This window comes from Magnolia sinica, chromosome 19 (genome assembly GCF_029962835.1).
Source record: "Magnolia sinica isolate HGM2019 chromosome 19, MsV1, whole genome shotgun sequence".
In the NCBI taxonomy this organism is placed as follows: domain Eukaryota; kingdom Viridiplantae; phylum Streptophyta; class Magnoliopsida; order Magnoliales; family Magnoliaceae; genus Magnolia; species Magnolia sinica.
This window is the reverse complement of record NC_080591.1, coordinates 26,601,927-26,621,886: the sequence shown is the minus strand read 5'-3', so window position 1 is coordinate 26,621,886 and position 19,960 is coordinate 26,601,927. Positions and strand designations below refer to the sequence as shown.

Here is a 19,960-nt window from a genome sequence, read left to right as displayed (position 1 = left end):
TCCGCATCCATGGACAATTTCTTCTCCATTTCTCTTTTGAGAAAATGATCGACAGAATGTGAGATGATATGCATGCACTTATAAATTGCATATTTTCAATTAAATGTAGGGCTGTACACAAGTCGAGCTAGCTCGAAAAGCTCGCACGACTCGGCTCGAGTCAGCTCGGATTGACTCGGCTTGAATGGCCGACTTGGGTCGAGTCAGGCTAATTTTCTGAAGCTCAAGTTGAGTTCAAGTAGGGTGCATTTCAACTCGACTTGACTCGAAGCTGGACTCGACTTGAGTAAAATTTTTAAACTTTTTAATTTCATATTTTATATATATATATATATATATATATATATATATATATATATATAATAATATAATATAATATAATATAATATAATATATTATAATGTAATATACATATCTGACCGCCCATACCCCTTACCCTCCCTCTCTTTTTATTTTCCCTAACCCAACTCAACAGCTGCCAGCACAGCCCCACCCAACAAGCTTCATGCCGCTGCCCGCCCGCCGATCGCCGCCGGCCTGCCCCTCTCTACTCTCTAGTCTCTATCTCAGCCCATTTGGCCACCATCCAAGCATCCACAAACAAAGATAGGTTTGTTTTTTATTTAATACAATAATTATATGATTTTAGTTATATTTTTTTAATTTTTATTTTCAAATAAGAATCAAATTGGGTCGGGTTGGCCGGTTGGGCGATGGGTCGGGTCGGGTTGGGGGGGCTAAGCTGGGGTTTGGGGGGGCTGGGTTGGGTCGGGTTAGGGTTTGGGCCGTGTTGGGGGGGGGGGGGGGTTGGGTCGGGTTAGGTTGAGTTGGGCTGGGTTGGGCGTTGGCCCATTGGGTTGAGTCGGGTTGGGGCCATTGGGGATTTATAGGTTGATGATACATCTAAACTAGGTACCACAACACAATTTGAGGATTTAACAATTTAGGTGACACCATATAAAATAATTTATAGCCATTGGTAAATAGCAAAACAAAAGTATGATCCGTTCATTGAATGGTACTTGTTGGCTGTTGCTGAGGCTTTCAAAAGCTGATCTATGTTATTGTACCAACCTATTGGATTGGTTGAATTTTATATACAAATGGAAACATAGAAGCTATACATTGGTTGGACCTTAACATATAATTCAACAGATTGGACTTTAGACCTTCTGAATAAAATAAGAAGTCCAAATTGATTATGATAGAAGTGGCTCTAGTAGTCTAGTTGTATAATTTTTTGGAAGAAAAAGAAAATATTTGCTAAATATGCTTTGTTTCTAAATGGTGTGCAGTAATGTCATCAGATGATTCATCCACTGATATTTGGGATTATGGATCCCAAGTGTACTCCCCAAACTCTGGAAGAATGGAAATCCAATGTAATTTGTGTAAGGCTAGATTTGTTAACAAAACAAATCGGCTTAGACTACACTTATCAGGTTGGGGGGAGATGTAAAACTGTCCCTAAGCACCAGAGGAAGTACGATTTTTACACCAAGCTCTTGTAGAATCCAACAAGAAGTTTTCTACCCTCTCCCCTACACCGAATACAACTAGCCATAAGATATACCATAACAGATCTGTTCTAATCAACGAAGATTCTGAAATAGAGAATGTGAAGAGAATAAGTAGAGAAGAGGAAGGGGAGAATGAAGCTAGATTAAGAAGACTAGAAGAAGAACAATTACAATTAGACTTGAAGTTAAGCAAGGAAGATGCAGATGTACCAAGATATCAATGATGTGCTCCTCAACAACATGACGCAGAAGTGGGATGGAGCTCGACAAGTAAGAAGCCATCAAAGTTTATTTCCAAACTCGCCTCATTCTATAAGAACTTGGGTATTTTGTATAAATTAACTCATAAAAATAATTTGAAAAAATTAGTTGAATCTATACAAGAGCATGGTGAAACGGTCTCCCCACCTTCTGATATAGGGAGGTTAATAAGTATATTGAAGAGGATACCACCAGTTTGAGCTTGGATGATGAAAATTATGGATTTGATCTAAAGTAGGATAAGGAGAACATTAAAAATTAATTTTGATGTATTAAGTTTTTTAGTTGTAATCTTTTAGACTTGTAGTTGTACTTGTATAGAGTAAATACATTGACTTAACTTTCCTATTATAATGCTCTAACTCAACTTGCCTACCATAAATGCATTATCTTCTTATTGTTCTGAATTTTTTTCTTGTAGACTTATAGTTGTATGGATAAACTATTTCTTATATATTTTGATATTTGTTCTTTAAATATTGATGCTTATGATATTTGTCATATGATGTTGTTAATAAATATTTAGGCCACCTAGTGGTTTAGCATTTATATTCAACAAGTGTAATCATTCCACTGCAAATACTTGTTTTTTATGGATTCTTAAATTGTCCCATTTTGGATAGTTCGGTACCATACCATGTACTTAAGTTGTCATCATTAAATTTACATGTAGTCGGAATTTCGGTAGTTTTTCTCCATATTTTCTCTAGATATGTGGTTCTTTACTAGTTAGTTTCCATTACATATGTAATGGATTACATGTGGGTGTGACAATTAATTAGTATTGAAATTTATATATATCTGGATAATATAGGGAGATGCGATGCTGTCGAAATTTCGGTTCGCATGTAAATTGTATGGGGATAATACATGGTATGTTACTAAATGAGATAGAGACAATTAACACCTCTAGATAGAGACAAGTAGGAATAAGATGTTTAGAGACAATTAGTGAACAATGTTTGAAACAATTATGGACAATTTATAGTTATATATATGTATGTATCTTGGTGGATTTATTTATTAAGAGACTACTTGAGACACTTGTATCTTACAGTTTATGGAGGGGCTCGATATTGTTTGTATTATATATTTATATATACGTATAAATGTGTTTGAGTGATTACTTCAACCTATAAAAGCCCTGATCTTACTCACCCTTGTTACTTTTGATTTTTAGATGACTAGTGAAGAAAACCCAAGTACTTCTGGCCCTGGTGCGTCAATCACATCTCTTTTTGTTGTGGAGGGAGACAAATTAGAAAACAAGGTTGAAACGGCTTCAAGTTCGGTGAAAGGGAAAAAAATATCGGCGATATGAGAATCTTTTAATAAGATCATGCAACCAAATGGTTCAATCAAGATTAGATGCAAGTTTTGTAAAATTCTTTACAGCAAACATTCTGATTTTTTTACAACTTACTATCAGAGGTATCTTGATAAATGTGTGAAGAGACCAAGAACATTGAAGGGTGGAGTCTGGCAATTGCTTTCATTTACCATCTCTGAAGAGGACGATTCTCAAGCTACACTCTCAACATATAAGTATAATTTAGATAAACTGAAAGAGTGGTTTGCGAGGATGATGATAATCAATGAGAAACCATTTAGTATGGTAGAAAGCAAAGTTTTCATAGGATTTTGCAAATTTCTAAATCTCAAATGTGAGAAGGCCTCTCATATTACTGTGAAAAGAGAGCACATGAAGATGTATGCTATTGAGAAAGCTAACTTGAAAGCTCTCCTGATATCCGTATCCAGAATAAGTTTGACTTCGGATATGTGGATGGCCTCGAATCAGAGAAAGAGATATATGTTATTGACCTCACACTTCGTTGATGCGGATTGAAAATTATAAAAGAATATTTTAAACTTCTACTATGTTCCTCCTCCTCATACCGGTGTGGTACTGTTTGACTACATTTACAACTGTCTTGTTGAGTGGGGCATTGAAAAGAAAATTTCTTCAATTACTTAAGATAATGCCTCTTCCAACGATACTTTGCTTTTTTTCTTACGTACTCAATTCAAGATTGCCAAAAATTTATTTTTTGAAGGTAAAATATTCCAAGTTAGATGTTCTGCTTACATACTCAACTTGATTGCGCAAGAATGACTGAAAGTAATTGATTCAACGATTACTAACATACGAGATAACGTTAAATATATAAGGGGGTCACCTTCATGACCGAGTATGTGAAATGATATAATCCAACATTTGGATTTGAAATCTAAATAGCAGTTGAAGTTGGATATATGCACATGCTGGAATTCCACTTCTGAAATTTTGGATATGGCTTTAGAATTTAAAGTTGCATTCCCTAAACTTGAGGCGCGTGATAAAATGTACGCATACGTGCCAAGTGATGAAGACTGGAAGAAAGCTGAAGATGTTCATCAGTTTCTTAAAGTTTTTTACGACTGCACGAAGATTTTTTTGGAAAATAAGTGTCCCATGACAAATCAAATTCTTCCTAAAATTATTTTCATTATGGATGCGCTAAAAAAGTGTGCCGCTGATGATCCGAATTTTTTAAAAGCGATGACTTTAGTAATGTAGTTGAAATTTGTTAAGTATCGGGCTGAATGCCACTTGTTAATGGTCATTGCAGTTGTCATGGATCTACGATACAAAATGACAATGGTTAGATTTGTTTTCAGATCACTTCATTCTAGTTCCGAACGAGTTTCAGCAGAGACCGCCATTATTAATGCTGCAATTGAAGAGCTGTTCACTTCATATATTGATAATTCGGCTGAAACATCAAGTGTAATAGGTACTTCTCAAATTGCAGGTAGTTCTTCTACAGTGGGCAAGCGACTTCATGACTTTATATCTTTTTTAGGTGAAGAAGAAACAGAGACGCAAAAATTGAATCCGAAGTGGAGAAGTATCTAAATGAGCCGGTCATAAGGCTATAAGAAGATGATTTCGATGTTTTGCAGTTGTGGAAGTCTCAAGCTCGTGAATACCCTAGACTTTCTGTGATGACACGAGACATTTTATCAATTCCAATTTCGACCATGGCATCAGAATTAGCCTTTAGCACCAGGAGTAGGGTAGTTAGCAAATATCGAAGCTCACTCACCTCGAATATAGTTGAAACACTGATATGTACGCAAGATTAGTTACATTTGGTTTGGGGCGGTAGCAGTTTTGATGTTGAAGAGTATGAAGAGAAGAATGGAAGTGAAGACGTGGACCAAAATACTTGAAGGAATGTAAGCTTTAAAATTTTTCATTAACGTTTTATATTTTCTGATATATTTTAACTCTTTAGATTTGATGTTGATTGTTGAGGACCACTAGAGATTTTAGTAATGTGGCATATGAGACATTTTATACTTGGCCCATTGGGATTTGCAAGGGCAGTTTTATAACATACACAATAGGTAAAAATACGCATTTTGTTGCTCATGTTAATGCTCCAACTGGTCCCAACATAAACATTTCAAAGCTTGAGTTGGACTATTTTGGCTCATCTTGACCTAGGGTTGTCTCGGGCTTATGTTGAATAATGCAAGCTAGGCTTGGGCTAGAGTATCAAGCCTGAGGGCTAGGCTCAAGCGTAAAATTGAGGCTCATTTCTCAATTGGGCCAGGTTTCGACCATGTAATAATGGCCCATTTGCCTAACTTGGTCCATTAGGGTTTGTAAGAGCAATTTTGTTATATATATATATAGGTACTATGTCTCGACGAGTCCCATGAGGTCAAGTTGTGTGGGCCCCCACCGTGATGCGTTTCGAACATCTACCTCATTAGTCAGATGCACCATTCCATCATGGGCCTAGGTCTCAAAAATCAAGTCAATCCGTGAATTGTGTGGGCCACACCACATACAGAAGTGGGGAGGGGCCGTGCACCATTAAAACATTCATAATCATTTTTTAGGTCCACCGAGATGTGGTTTGCAAATCCAGCCCATCCATTATGTGTGTCCCACTTGTATGAGGGTTCAGACCAAGTTTCAGCAGCATCCAAAACTCAGGTGGGCCCCACCAGGTGCTTTTATATGTTTTAACGGTGTCTTCACATGATTTTAGATGGTATGGCCCACCTGAGTTCCGTATACAGCTGATTTTTGGGATATCCCATAATTTAGAGGAGACCCATCAAATGCACAGTGTTGATGGTCGACACACATCATGGTGGGGCCCACGCAGCTCGACCTCACGGGAGCTTATCGTGAGGTCGAGCGCATGGTACCTTTTCCCATATATATATATATATATATATAAAAGTAAAAAATCTCATTCATTCCTCATCTTAATGCTCTCCCATGCTTCGACTCAATCAACCCTTGACCCAACATAAAAAACTCTAGCTAGGCTTGAGCTGGACTATTTAGCTTATCACGGGTTGCCCCAAGCTCAAGCTTATGTTGAACAATGCAAGTTGAGCTTGGACGGAGCTTGACCCAGCCCTAACTCGGCTTATTGACACCCTTACTTATGGGAGTTCTAAGCTTTCATTGCCAATCCTAAGCTTGGATTAAGGAGGGTGACAGCAAGTTGATAATACGTGTCACACTTATGTTGTTGTAACTTTCATCATAAATCTGAACAATATGACATTTCAAAACCCTAAATAGAGTGGAATGACAAAACAAGATTCATGTAGCAGTCCCCAATTATTTTGGGATGGAGTAGAACACTTTTATATAGTAATATAGATATAGATATAGGTAAATTCTCTTTGGAATTAATCCCAAATCAAAAGTACACCTCTCTCCTTAATTCTCTTACACTGAAACTACATTAAGAGCAATGGGACTTCTAACCACATGTCTACCATCACTCCATGTTATGGCCCCAAACACAAAGCTCCCATTACTATCCTTATATGGCACAAAATCAACCCTATAAGTAAGCTTTTCTCCTGTTTTATTAAACTTAAGCTTATATGGCACGACCGCAACCTTCACGCCAGTCGGATTCTCTATCTTGGGCACGTAGACTGATCGACCGCTACCGTAGTTAGTGACCGTCCGATACACAGATACGCTCCCATTCATGCTACCGATGCCGATTGAAGGATAGTTGAGATTGTAGGATGGCATTGACATCTTCTTACAGGCGATAGCCTCCCCGGTGATATTCCGAAGCTGCGCGGGGTTCGCACCATTGCTACATAGAAAATCAATCATGTCGTCCACATCGTAATCATAGACCAGGCCTGGATTCAGCGCCGCAATCGGGTTCATGTGGCCGGATCCGTAGTCAAAAGGCGTGGTCGGGGCGCCATTCGGCTGTCTAACTATGGTGTTTCCAGTGTTATCTATCAAGGTAGCTATATCAAGGATGTAAAAAGGAAGAATTCATTAGTGACAGTTAGTAGAATTTCTACAATAATGTTTTCAGTTTGTGTAAGTGGGGCCCATTGTCAAGTGATCCAAGCCATTGATTTGATGGGCCTCACCATGTTCACAATCTTCAAAAGTCCCTTAAGAGTTGAAAGATCTTATCTATCTCCATTTGAGTGCACAAACTATTAACTAATCAGTCATCATGGTCACATAAAAAAGATTATTGGCCCATGGCCCATCAGCTGTGGGGCTCATATATCAACCCTTACGATAATGTCGCGGGCCCACTTATAAACAAATATGTTGCATTATTAAGATAAAAAGGCGAACCTGTGGTCATTAGTGCTGATTTTATTGCGGCCGGGCTCCAATATGGATGGCAAGATTTTATGATCGCAGCCACACCAGTTATGTGTGGGGAAGACATGGAGGAGCCTGAAATAATGTTATAGTTGACAGACCGCCCGCCTGCAGTATCCAACGCTACCGGCGACCATGCGGCCAATATATTCAGTCCGGGGGCCGTTATATCGGGCTGCAATTACAAATTTCGGTTAATGAAATACAATGTAGGAAGAGAATAGAAATGATCACATCCAATGGGCCAGGATAGGTCCAGCCCAGCCCACACGGTGCTATAAGGCCCAAGGGCTAAGCCCAGCATGGACTACCACTGTGGGTCCCAGTTTGGGGGAAAAATAAAATAAAAATGGTTGGGCATGGGCTTGACTCAGCTCGACTTGAAAATTGATCAAATATAGGGCTAAAAGTCGGGCGGGTTCAACCCTACTGACCCATGACCAACCCGATATTAGGTTGGGTTTGGACAGGATGTATTGGCTTTAGTCTCGAGCTTGGGCTATATAAATACCAACCCGATAAAGGTTGGGCCAGGCTTGAAATGAGATCTTAGTTGCCCAACCCAACTTGAACCCGATACAAGTTATAAATTATAATTGAGTGTAGATTGTTTGTATTGAAGGCATAGAAAATTCCATTGCCATCGGGTCTCATTGGTCCACGCCATTTCCGATGACTCAAGATAATAAGATATGCCAGATTTCTCTCTTTCAAATAGATTGCATTCTATGCAACACCACTTTAAAAGGAACAGGCTAATATTTTAGCTTGTTTGTTTAGAAAAAAATAAAGTTCTTTACGATAAATAATTACATATATAATTAATAAAATTATAGGCATAAAAATAAGAAGTATATTGAAATATGATAAATTAACGTAATAACGAAAATATAAGCATATATCCACCTGACCAACCTGACGAAGCCGCTTGGATTGGGCTTGGGTTGAGAATTTTTAACCCGAGGTTGGGATGGTTTGGGTTAGGGTTGAGGTACAGGAACCTTGGGTTGGGCTAGGGTTGAGCACCAATCCGATCCAACCCTAATCAAATCCCCATTTCCCATCCCTTGATCAGGTGGGCCACAACTTCACAAACAAACATACAGAATCCATGTGTTGCCTAACTGACGATTGAAACGTAAAATAGAGCCCGAACTGGGCCAAATGGACGGGCTAAAATCTGTCCTGAATTGATTGGCCCATTGGCCAAACTAATAGGCAGGGGGCGCAGCATGATGAGTGTGCAGAATATCTGATCCATTGAGAACTTGGGCCACAACAGTAAGATCACATCATATTAAATTCAGGATAATCCATTCGTTGGGTTGGCCACACAAGTACATTAACTCATATCATTGTTTGATCATATTTTTACATGGTGTCCCGCTAGATGATTAGATGGGACTTATTTTTGGGACACTTGATCATCATGATGTGGCCCACCTTCTTAGATGAATACACTATCCTATGTACATCACATATTGGCAGGAAAGAAAATGGACGTACCCGATCTTTTCTCAAGTTCTAAGAGATAATCAGAGGAAAATTCAAATTAGTGTGCCGTTTAACACTTACTTTGATAATATCCGGAGTGATAATGTTGGGTCCCATCGAAGAAAACACAGCCATCTCAGGGGCGGGCTTAACATGTAGAATTGTCTGTGATCGGGAGATCGTGGCCGTTGGATTCCTATGATAATTGCAAGGCAAACAAGAACATGGCAAGATTAATAGCTTGGCAAAAGAGAGAAAAGGATGCATAGAGATGTAAGCTGGTCATCAAGAACTCAGCGCAGACACGTGTACAAGATCTGGACCGTTCATCTGTTGGATGAACCATTCTACTAAAGATGGCAACGGTCAGATGATCTATCCATCAATTTCAAGAACATTGCTTTTTGAAAATTGATCATGGATTGGACTTTTCGCCAACCTTAAATATAGCTGAATCAGTGGCTAGGATCATCCAATTGGTGTGATTTCTGGGCGATCACCAACCTATGGTACGGCTAAATATATGAACGGTCCAAATCTCATACATGTGTGCCGCACATGGGGAAACTGCATATAAAGATGATAAGGTATGTGTTACTGTTGCGGAGTATGGTGGATCATACTCACGCATGCATCTTTCACCATCTGATCAATGGACATTTTTCCAGACCATTCGTCTATTTCTTAGCCGTCCTTTTGATGAAAATTGTTCAATGGTCAAGATCGCACGGTCATCATGATGGACATATCCGAGAGATCCACAATTAGGATGTTTGTCATCACCCAGATCGTCCACCACATGTACGGTCCATGTGTGCTTGAGTATTTATTCACCATACTCCTGCCAGAGTATCATAAAGTTCTAAAGAATTGGATTCTAACAGTGCGTTTGGATGCACAAACGAATTGAATTGCAAACATCCAATTCAGAATTGAATTGCAAACATCCAATTCAATCACATTGCAGTTACATTACTTTCTACTCCAACCTCAAACTAACCCAATTGCAATTTTGAGCCCATGAGGCAAAATTATCGCAATCCAATTCGATAGTGCATCCAAACACGCCCACCTGTTTCAATCACACTTGATTAAGAACTCATTGACTCTACTAATTCACAGCATTATAGAATTTGAGTTAAAACTTGTATTAAGGAGCCAAAGACTGGTCTAACTGAGTCAACTTGGTGAATCTTAACTGAGTCGACTCAGTGAGTTGTCTTAAGAGATTTAAAACTCACTTCTCAGTAGCTAAGTATGCTTGAAGTTCTTGAGCTTCTTCAAGCCCAATCAAGGCGGCCGGGATTACGAACTGGAAGCCAACATCTTTGGCAATTGGATCAATCAAGATCATCCCGACCCCGCCCCCGTCATTTACGACGACGCTTTTATCCGTCCGATTGTCTGTAACGGATTCGATCAGGCAAACCACGATCTTACTGTTGATCAATGTAGGATTCAATGAATCTCTTTGGCAGAAGCTGATTAGAAAAAGATTGTTATTACAATAGAAGGGATAGATTGAGAGTGGTAATTATAATTAGTGGATTACCTTGCATTTTGAGATGGGATGCCGGTGGCGGCCGCAATGCTCGCCGGTATCACGCCGGAGAAACCGTTCATTTTCAATGGATTCACTGATTGGCCCTGAGATTAGACATTGATCAGATGTTACAAAATGGCACATTAACAGTCAATGGATGTTTAATCATGTTTACTTAGTGAGTGAAGTGTGTAAAGTAGCACCCACGGTTACTAGTGGATGTATCTATTGATCCAGACCGTCCACTGGAACGAACAACTCTTTGATGGGTCACCCTAAAAGAACTAGATTAATCGGATGGTCCAAACATGTAATTTAATAATATAGTCATGGACCGTCCAATTACTTGAATTTTGTAGTTACTGTTTTTAAATGGTTAGGATCATCCCAGGTTCTCAGGTAAGGTGGTCATTATTAGAATGGCCTACATCAGGGAGCACCTTCACCTTTACTTACAGTGTTCTTAGAACACAGGATAATCCAAGCCACTGATTTGATGCGCCCCAATGTGAAAACACCATACCTCCAAAATCTCCTCACTAGCAAGATCCTGACCTGTCTATAGTAACGTGAAAATAAACCATTGAACCAGGTTCATCTGAAGATGGCCAAATATTGGATGGCTAGATCGTCAATCCGGAAGACTCATGGGTCATTGTCTATCCATTGAATCCAATTTATATAAGGGAAATGGTACCATGAGGTCCACCTCATGGGAACTTCCCATGAGGTCGAGCTGTGTGGGCTCCACCGTGATGTGGGTTGGACATCTACCCCATCAGCCAGATGCAACATTCCATGATGGACCAAGGTTTTAAAAAAAGTCAATCCATGACTTGGGTGGGCCACACCACATACAAAAGTTGAGAGAGGTTACCCTCCCATTAAAACATTCATAATCATTTATTCGGTCTACTGAGATGTGGTTTACAAATCCAGCCCATCCATTGTGTGTGCCCCACTTGGATGAGGTGTCAGAGCAAGTTTCATCTGCATAGAAAACTCAGGTAGGCCCCACCAAGTGCTTTTATATGTTTTAGTCATGTCTTCACATGGTTTTAGATGGTATGGCTCACCTGAATTCCATATATGGCTGATTTTTAGGATATCCCATAACCTAAAGGGGACCATCAAATTCACGGTATTGATTTTCGACCCAAATCACATTGGGGCCCACACAGCACTATCCCATGAGGTCGATCTCATAGTACCATTTCCCTTTATATAATTCCTGAAAAAAAAAAAAAAAGACATTTCCAAATTTACCTTTAAGGTTTTCAAATTTCCCAAAGTGACGTCGGAGTCGAACCGACGGTCCACTGAGCTAGCAGCAACGGTGAGGATCCAAGGTGCGACGTTGGTCGCAGTGCTGGGAAGCCCAGAATTCCCAACTGAAGCTGATGTGAGAATTCCCTTCTTGAAAGCAAGGAAGCTTCCAATCGAGTTCGTGTCTTCGAAGAAGCTGGGCTGAGGCGGTAACGGTCCCTCGGAGATAGATATGATATCAACACCATCGCTGATGGCGTCATCAAATGCTGATAGAAGGTCAGCATCATTACATAGGTTGAACCAACAAGCCTTATAGATTGCGAGCCGTGCACCTGGTGCACCACCTCGTGCAATCCCAGTGGCTAGGCCTAGTAAGCTAGCACGAGCCACGGTGGAGCCCGCGGCTGTAGATGCAGTGTGGGTGCCGTGGCCATCAGAGTCACGTGCAGAGCGGAAGAACGTGCCACCGAATAATTCAAGTGGGCCATTCTCGGCCTCGAATCCTTCGGAGTAGTAGCGTGCACCGATGATTTTCCTACGAAATTCCATGACTTTTAATTGTAGTTTATAAATCATTAAAATCTTGAGGGTGTTTTTGGTATTTTTATTGACAAGAATATTTTCTTCTAGGGCTGTCAGAAGCTGGGCCTGGGCCTGCAAACTAAAACCTAGACCTAGAGGTGAGCATCGTGTCGAGTCGGACCAAGTTAGGGCTGACCTGACGCGATTCAGTCTTGAAATAGGCTTGATACGAAGTCTAACCGACTCGGTACCAAGTCCAGCATGCTTGACTCGATCTTAGTCCGAGTTTGACCTGGATTGGATTAATCCAGACCGAGTCCAACCCAGTCACACGAGTCGAGTCAGGTGCGATAAGTATTCATGGGCTGAAATCACCACTCAAAGCCTAGATTCACTTGCCAGTTACACGACATCTCATGTAAACCTCATACATAAGTTTTTTTTTTTTTTTTTTAAATATAAATATATATGTACGAGTTGAGTCAGTAACAAGTTGGATTTCGGGTTAAGTCAAGTTACTTGGTGACTCGAACTCGACTCATTTTGAGTTCGGATTGGACATAGTCAACTCGATTCAGATTGACTCAACCACTTGGTTCACACCGAGTCAGATCTAATGAGTCGGACAAGCCGAGTTGTCCCGTGCCCAACTCTACCTAGACCTTAGGTTAGAAAGTGTAATAATAACAGTTATCTATGTTCTTGTCATGAATTCCTTAAATTTCAAAATAGACCAGATAAACAAACTTGAAAAATTTTAAATAGAGCCTTGGGCCTGATACACCAGCCCAAAATAGGCTCAAAGCCCAACAGGCCACCCTAGCCCATCCACACTTAGTCCGGTCCTGGTAGTTATCTTCATGCAATGGAGTGCTGAACTGGATCAGGACAGGTCGAGCCTGAGTCGACTCAGTGTGCACAAAGAGTGAAATATAGGGCTGTCGATGGGCTTGGCTAGCCCGTCAGGCTTTCGGCCTGGCCTACTTTAGACCGGGCTCAGGCTGGTATAGTTGGCTGGAGGATTGGACCATGACCAGGCTGTCAAGAGCCTCCGAGCCCGCCTGGCCCATTTAGGGTTTTAGGGCATTTTTGTGATATATTATTCATGATCAGGCATTCTTAATGAACGGCCCAGATCTCTCACAAAAGCAAGTGGCCGGGCTCAGGCAATGCAATTCCATCACGTGATGGGGCCGGGCATGTTTCTTTTTTGCCCATCATGGGCCCAATGTGGTCTGGGCTCAGGCCCATCCAATTAACTGATGTGAAATGCAGTGCATGGGAACATTCTCTATGCATTTAGTTGCATTTGAATGAGTCTGTAGTCAATATCCTCAATCTGGACCGTCCATTTGGTCCAATCTGCGATAATCAAGCTGCCCAGAAAAACTCATATGGATCAGATCATTCTTCTATTTTTTACAACAGTCATTTTCCCTGGCCACACAATCGGATGGTCATCATATCCAAGTGAGCCCCAGAGAATGAACAACGGAGATCGACAACTTAGAATATATTTTATAAACGATCACAGCTTTCCATTTTCTCACGTCATTTGCCGGATGGTTAGGATCATCAGATCGGTGTGATTTTTTCAAGGTCGCCCATGAATAGTAGGTTGGAGCATATGATTGGTCCTGATAGATGATCTGGACCACCCACGTGTCCCGATTGGCTTACTTGTTGCAATTGGCCAAGGTAAAATTCTCTCCAGTGACACATTCTCCTTTGAATCTCTTAGGTACAGGTCCTAGCCCTTCATCACAGAAGCTCTCTGACTCCGGCCAAACTCCTGCAAATAAATAAAAATATAAATGCCAAAATACGGTGCTCCTCGTTCCATCTGAGAGCTTGGACGGTCCAATCGACTAATCCAACCCATCCACAAGGTAGATGACGCATTTCATCTGCCACCATGTAAAAGGTAGACAGATCAGATGATTCTAACCATCTAATCAATAGCCTATAAAATGGACGGGCAGAAAGCTATATAAAAGAAGGCCAACTTATAGATCGATCGGATCATTGATCAGTGTTATTTTCATCTGATCTGATTGACTGGATGGTCATCTAAAATTATCGTCCATCTATCCAGGCCATCTGATAAATGGTCACCACTTGACAAGGATACGCACCGTTTGGACGGTACAGATGATCTATGTACTATGTTTTATAACGTAAATGGAAGGGTGGGCCACTTACCACTATCGATGGAGCCGATGATCACGTCTGATTCTGCGTTGATCTTGGCCATTGGGTATTGGCTAATCGAATCCAGGCCTAAAAAATCCCACGAATGTGTGGTGTGCAAACGGTTTGTTTTGCTTTCAAAGACCGAAATAACTTCTTTCCTTTCTGCAAACATCCACCAAAACCATGTAATTAGAGAAATTAATCATTAGAATCTTAGGAATGATTACATACATCCAGCTGTGGGGGACCCACATGAATTTTGAGTGCCATCCAACCCGTCCATTAGATGTGGCCGCCTCATTTTATAATTAAATGCCTGCATCCAGCCTAATCCGTATCTCAGGTGGGCCACACTAACAGATACAACAGGATACACTGCAGTCGGTGGTGACGATCGAGCACCGTGGACACTTCTAGATGGAATGTGGGGTCCACCGTGTTGTGTGTATACCATCCAACCCGGGCGAAATGCGAGCCCCATCAGGATGAAGTGACACACCAAAACTCAGGTGGGCCACACCACACACATACGTAGGATTTAGGCATGATTGTACATTGCTGCCTTTGATGTATGGTAATATACGTCCCGTGATTATCAAATTCTTGGAATGTATGGTAATATACGTCCCGTGATTCTTGGGCCATTGCATCTTCATATAAGGACGTACAAAGGACATCTGAGCCGTACAGAGATGGGGCCCATCATGAAGATCAAATGGTACAAATTAAGGCAGATCCGCTAATCAGTTGGATTCGGCCGTCTTTTGATTTTGATGGTTTGGCACACCTAATGTGAGTGGACCAGTCTGATTTTCATGCCAGTAGATATTCATGGTGGGGCCCACATTTTGCATGGCATGGATGTCGTACACATGCACACGTGAGGGAAAAAATGGCGCGGCATGGTAAGCTTAGCATGCTATAGCTGTTTGTTGATTAGTTCTCTATTCTAATTTCCAAGTGTAGTGATTATAATCATTAGAAAGAGAATTATATTGGGAGGTGCTAACTGAGATATCTTGTTGCCATTGCTATTTTTTGGGCCCACCTTGTTGGATAGATGATGGTGGATATCATGCTGGGGCCTGCTAAAATAAGCAAATCAAGCAGCCTCTACAAATATCCCATGGAAGAGAACTGATCACCAATGGTCATGGTGTGGCTCGCTTGTTATATCAAACTTTGTTTTTACTTTTAACTAACGAAATACATAACCAATATGCCAAAAGCTTTTGGACTGATGGAATGCGTCAAGCTAGGCTCGTAAATACTAAGAAAAATCCTTATAATAAATACTAAGAGATACCAAAAAAAAGAAGAAAAAATATAAGTCGGAGAAACTCTCATCAAGCTAGTCTTTTAAGCCACTGGTCTTTATCATTCATACTAAAAATCCACTATGTGAAATGGATATTAGGTATAGTTACATCTTTCCAACAGGGTTCACCCGTGGATTTCTGAGAAGCCAGTTTATTTGGATAGTATATAAAATTTTTAGTTTTTACATTATATATTATACAAATTATGAATAAATTTAATGATTATTACGTGAAACTTATAATTATTTTACAATTTAAACAATTATAAATATTAAATTTATCAAATTATAGGAGAACTGATTATTTCAAATGGATTCCTTGATGGGCCTTAAGAAATTAGATGTTTTTTATATAAGCATTGCATGCTGTCGAGCTTACCTGCAAGTCGACGAGCGTGATCTGGAGTGAGCATGGCTGAGAAGCCTCTAAAGCTCTTACTATAGTGATGAACAATCGCTTGTTGGGCTCCATTCATGCTACAAAGATGCACCAAAAGCACTCGTGTTAGTGTAATGTCACAAATTTTGTTTTTTTTTCTCGTGGAAGGTATCTCAATGCATTACTAATGGTCGTACCTGCCCATAACAGAAGCGAGAGCCTCATGGTTGGCTGATATGACTGCATCGGAATTTGGATGTGAATGCTCGCCCATATAGACCACATATTGCTGCAATGTCTCATTTGGTGCTCTTCAGTTAGAGGTTAAAAATTGAATTTTGAAAGCCCGAAACATTCTTATTTGATATGAGAGTAGTTGAGGTTGAACTATCAATGACTAAGTAATTGGAGGGTTTGTCCTATTGTTGATTTGCACCATTCATTTGTTCAAGAGCAAGTTATGGTGCAAGAATCATGCATATTTGATAATCCTAATAATTTGCCTAAGGGTAATTTGTTATAACTATCTGTTATTTATGAGATATATTACATGGCTAGAATCATCAAATCAAAATGTTACTTTAGAATCATAAAAAATAAAAAGTAAGATTTATCTACTAAATGTTTCAATGATGATTGGACCTATTCTGTTTGTATGGTCAACTTGACTTTTTATCTACTAAATGTTTCAAGATGATGATTGGACCTATTTTGTTTGTATGGTCAATTTGACTTTTTATTGTCATACTCATGCTATTGATATGAAGCTTAGGATCACATGATTTGCATGATTTTTGCACTATAACTTACTGTAGTTGTGTGAAGGAATGACTGGTTAGGATGAGCAATATGTCACCATGTGTGTCATTTAAAAGGTTTAGGGACATTAGTAAAACCCTAATTAATGATCTGTCCCATGCATATAATTTGTAGATGTGGAGCCTGTAGACTGGTGATCCAGACCATTGATCTTGTGGCTGGAATCATGAATGTACCATGCCCAAAAAATCTCCTCAATTGAAAACTTTCAATCTTGACATGCTAATAGATGTGCTAAAAAAAGAAATACACCAACAATTTACATTCAATGTGAAAAGACCATAGATTAAGCAGCTGGGTACTTCCCATTTGGGGATTTTTGAGGCATGCATGGCCTAATGGAGGCCACCATATCAACGTTTTCAATAACCCAACCATGGTCCCTACACTAATGAACTTCACACGAAAAGGGAAGCTCCATATCAGTCACTAATAGAAAAGTCAGGACCCAGATGCAACACATCTCAGTCTTATGCAATAAGTAGTAGGCTACTTGCTTTCTCACTAGCAAATGTGGCACACGTGTGCTATTCATCAGGTGGGCCACACTATGCTGCGCATGACCGAAAAATCAAGGCGGTCAAGCAGTGCCATGGCACAAAATGTGGTTGGGAAAAATTAATGACCGTTAAAAAAGATTGACCAATCATCCACTTTCGCTGTACACATGCCATCTGATGAAATGTCCCACATTGGCACTTGATGGGCCTCTCTTACAAATGATCTTCAAAAAAAAAAAAAAAACAAATAAAAGCCATTGTTCTATATTTTATCTTCTACAAAACAAATCACCATTGCTAAAAAGCTCACAAATGAATGCTGTACACTTACCTTAGTGGTTCCATCTCCATTCACCAATGAAAAGACACTGAAAAGAAGACTCAAAGCAATGGCCAGCTTCATGGAGAGAGAGAGAGAGAGAGAGAGAGAGAGAGAGAGAGAGAGAGAGAGAGAGAGAGAGAGAGAGAGAGAGAGAGAGAGAGAGAGAGAGAGAGGATGATATATGGAAGGTGGATGTATAAACTCTTTTTATAGCCTAACTGCCTAAGTCAATAGAACATTTCAAACTTAGATGTTTCCAATGCTGGTTCCATATGAAGTTATTCAAGTTATGCCAATATTAAAAAACAAAAGTTATTAAACGGCTCATCAACTGCCTGCAGATGTGGCCTATAGCCGGCTTATGGGGTCAGGGATTTTTAGGGTTTTTATAGGTTCTCAATGCATGAATTATGTCCAAATGGGGCCAAGGTTCAATCCAGACCCTTTATATGTTTAGAAACACCATGGATAGTGGATGCCCCAAAATTTATTGATATTGAAATATCCTAACCGTCTAATCTTTGACCTTTTAATGGGACATTTATGTGGTTTTTTTTTTTTCCTTCATTTGTTTATTTCCAGGATAGTGATCCAAGGGTCAAGATTGGTGATAGAAAATTGCGGGGTTTCTAGTTTTAGTAAAACTTGGTCCATTGTATTTGTACCTTATCTTTCCTTCATTTAATATATAAGGTTAGGGTCTGTTTGGAAGCCACTTAAAAATTAGTTTTTCTCTTTTTAATTATTATTAATGATATATTAATGGAGTTGAACTCAACGCCGTGCATTTATGGTCCCTTTTAGGTTATGGGATGTCCCAAAAGTCAGAATTCAGGTGGGCCATACCATCTAAACCGCCTAAAACATATAAAAGCACTTTGTGGGCCCACCTGAGTTTTGGATGCAGCTGAAACTTAGTCTAATCCCTCATCCAAGTGGTACACACACAATGAATGGTCTAGATTTGTGAACCAAATCTTAGTTGGCCCAATAAATGACTATGAATGTTTGAATGGGAGGGTAACCCCTCTCAACTGTTGTATATGGTGTGGCCCACCCAAGTCATGAATTGTCTTGATTTTGTAAGTCTGTGGCCCACCATGGAATGACACATCTAGCTGATGGGTAGATGTACGTCACACTTCACAGTGGGGCCCACATAGCTTGACCTCATAGGAAGCTCTCCCGTGTATAACTACAATTAACTAAAATGAGATCAACTCATTTTTAAGTGGCTACCAAACATGTTCTCACCTATTTTCTTCCTTTGTAGGGAGGACCCTTTTTTTTTTAAAATAAAAAAAATAAAAAAATTTTAATATCAAACATGATAAGTGGTATTTTGGAGATTCAATCTTGTTGAATAAAGATTAGAGTGTGTTTGGGTGCCACCCAAAAGCATTTTTCATTGTTTTTGTCCGGTGAGCACGATAACAGAACTTCGACTGATGACATTCAATGGATGTGATATTTTAGTGAAGGCATGGACACATAATGGCTCTTCAACTAAAAGGTCTGCATCCGTGGGTTGCAGGATCCAAGCCAAAAATCATATTTCAGTTTGGATATCCAATCCTGCTGAACAGGGATTAGAGTGTTTTTGGGTACCACCCAAAACCATTTTTCCTTGTTTTTGTCCAACAAGCACAACAATAGAACTTGGACCGATGACATTCAATGGATGTGATATTTTATGAAGGCATGGACACTTGATGGCACTTCAATTGAAGGGTTTGGATCTTTCATATGTGCAATGCATTTGTACATGCACAGAAATGATAAATAATTGTATAGACAAAAATGATTTTTATGCAGTACGGATGAGGTCGATTAGGAATAATTCTTACAGAGCTTCCTCGAATTCACTAGGGAACAAAATAGAAATAAATTTTAATAAATTCAAAATAAATTGATTAATGATAAAAAAATGAAATTACAATACTTTAAATAATGAACTCAAATTTACGATGGAGTTTTAGACTCAAACAACTTTAAAACGTGATTTACTATAAATAGTAAGTTTACTATTTATAGACATTCATCATTCCTACTAGATGCCAGGGTTTTTAGCCAAAAATAGTAAGTGTCCAAATTGGCCTAACCAAATCATTCTCCTAATTTTTGTAAGCCCTTTCATGTTGGGCTCAACTCG

General features: G+C 39.7%; 1 protein-coding gene across 1 annotated transcript; it reads right to left on the bottom strand.

Annotated features, from left to right (window-relative positions):
• Nucleotides 1–6,511: 6,511 nt before the first annotated feature.
• LOC131234564 (subtilisin-like serine-protease S) lies at nt 6,512–17,889 on the bottom strand. Its single transcript, XM_058231501.1, has 11 exons — nt 17,818–17,889; nt 16,365–16,456; nt 16,168–16,265; nt 14,480–14,632; nt 13,958–14,069; nt 11,753–12,290; nt 10,496–10,590; nt 10,185–10,424; nt 9,025–9,139; nt 7,420–7,624; nt 6,512–7,073 (listed from the first exon to the last, which is right to left on the bottom strand). Exons 1-11 carry the CDS (start codon nt 17,887–17,889, stop codon nt 6,526–6,528), a joined length of 2,268 nt encoding a protein of 755 aa, XP_058087484.1. The 3' UTR covers nt 6,512–6,525.
• Between the last annotated feature and the right edge of the window lie 2,071 nt (nt 17,890–19,960).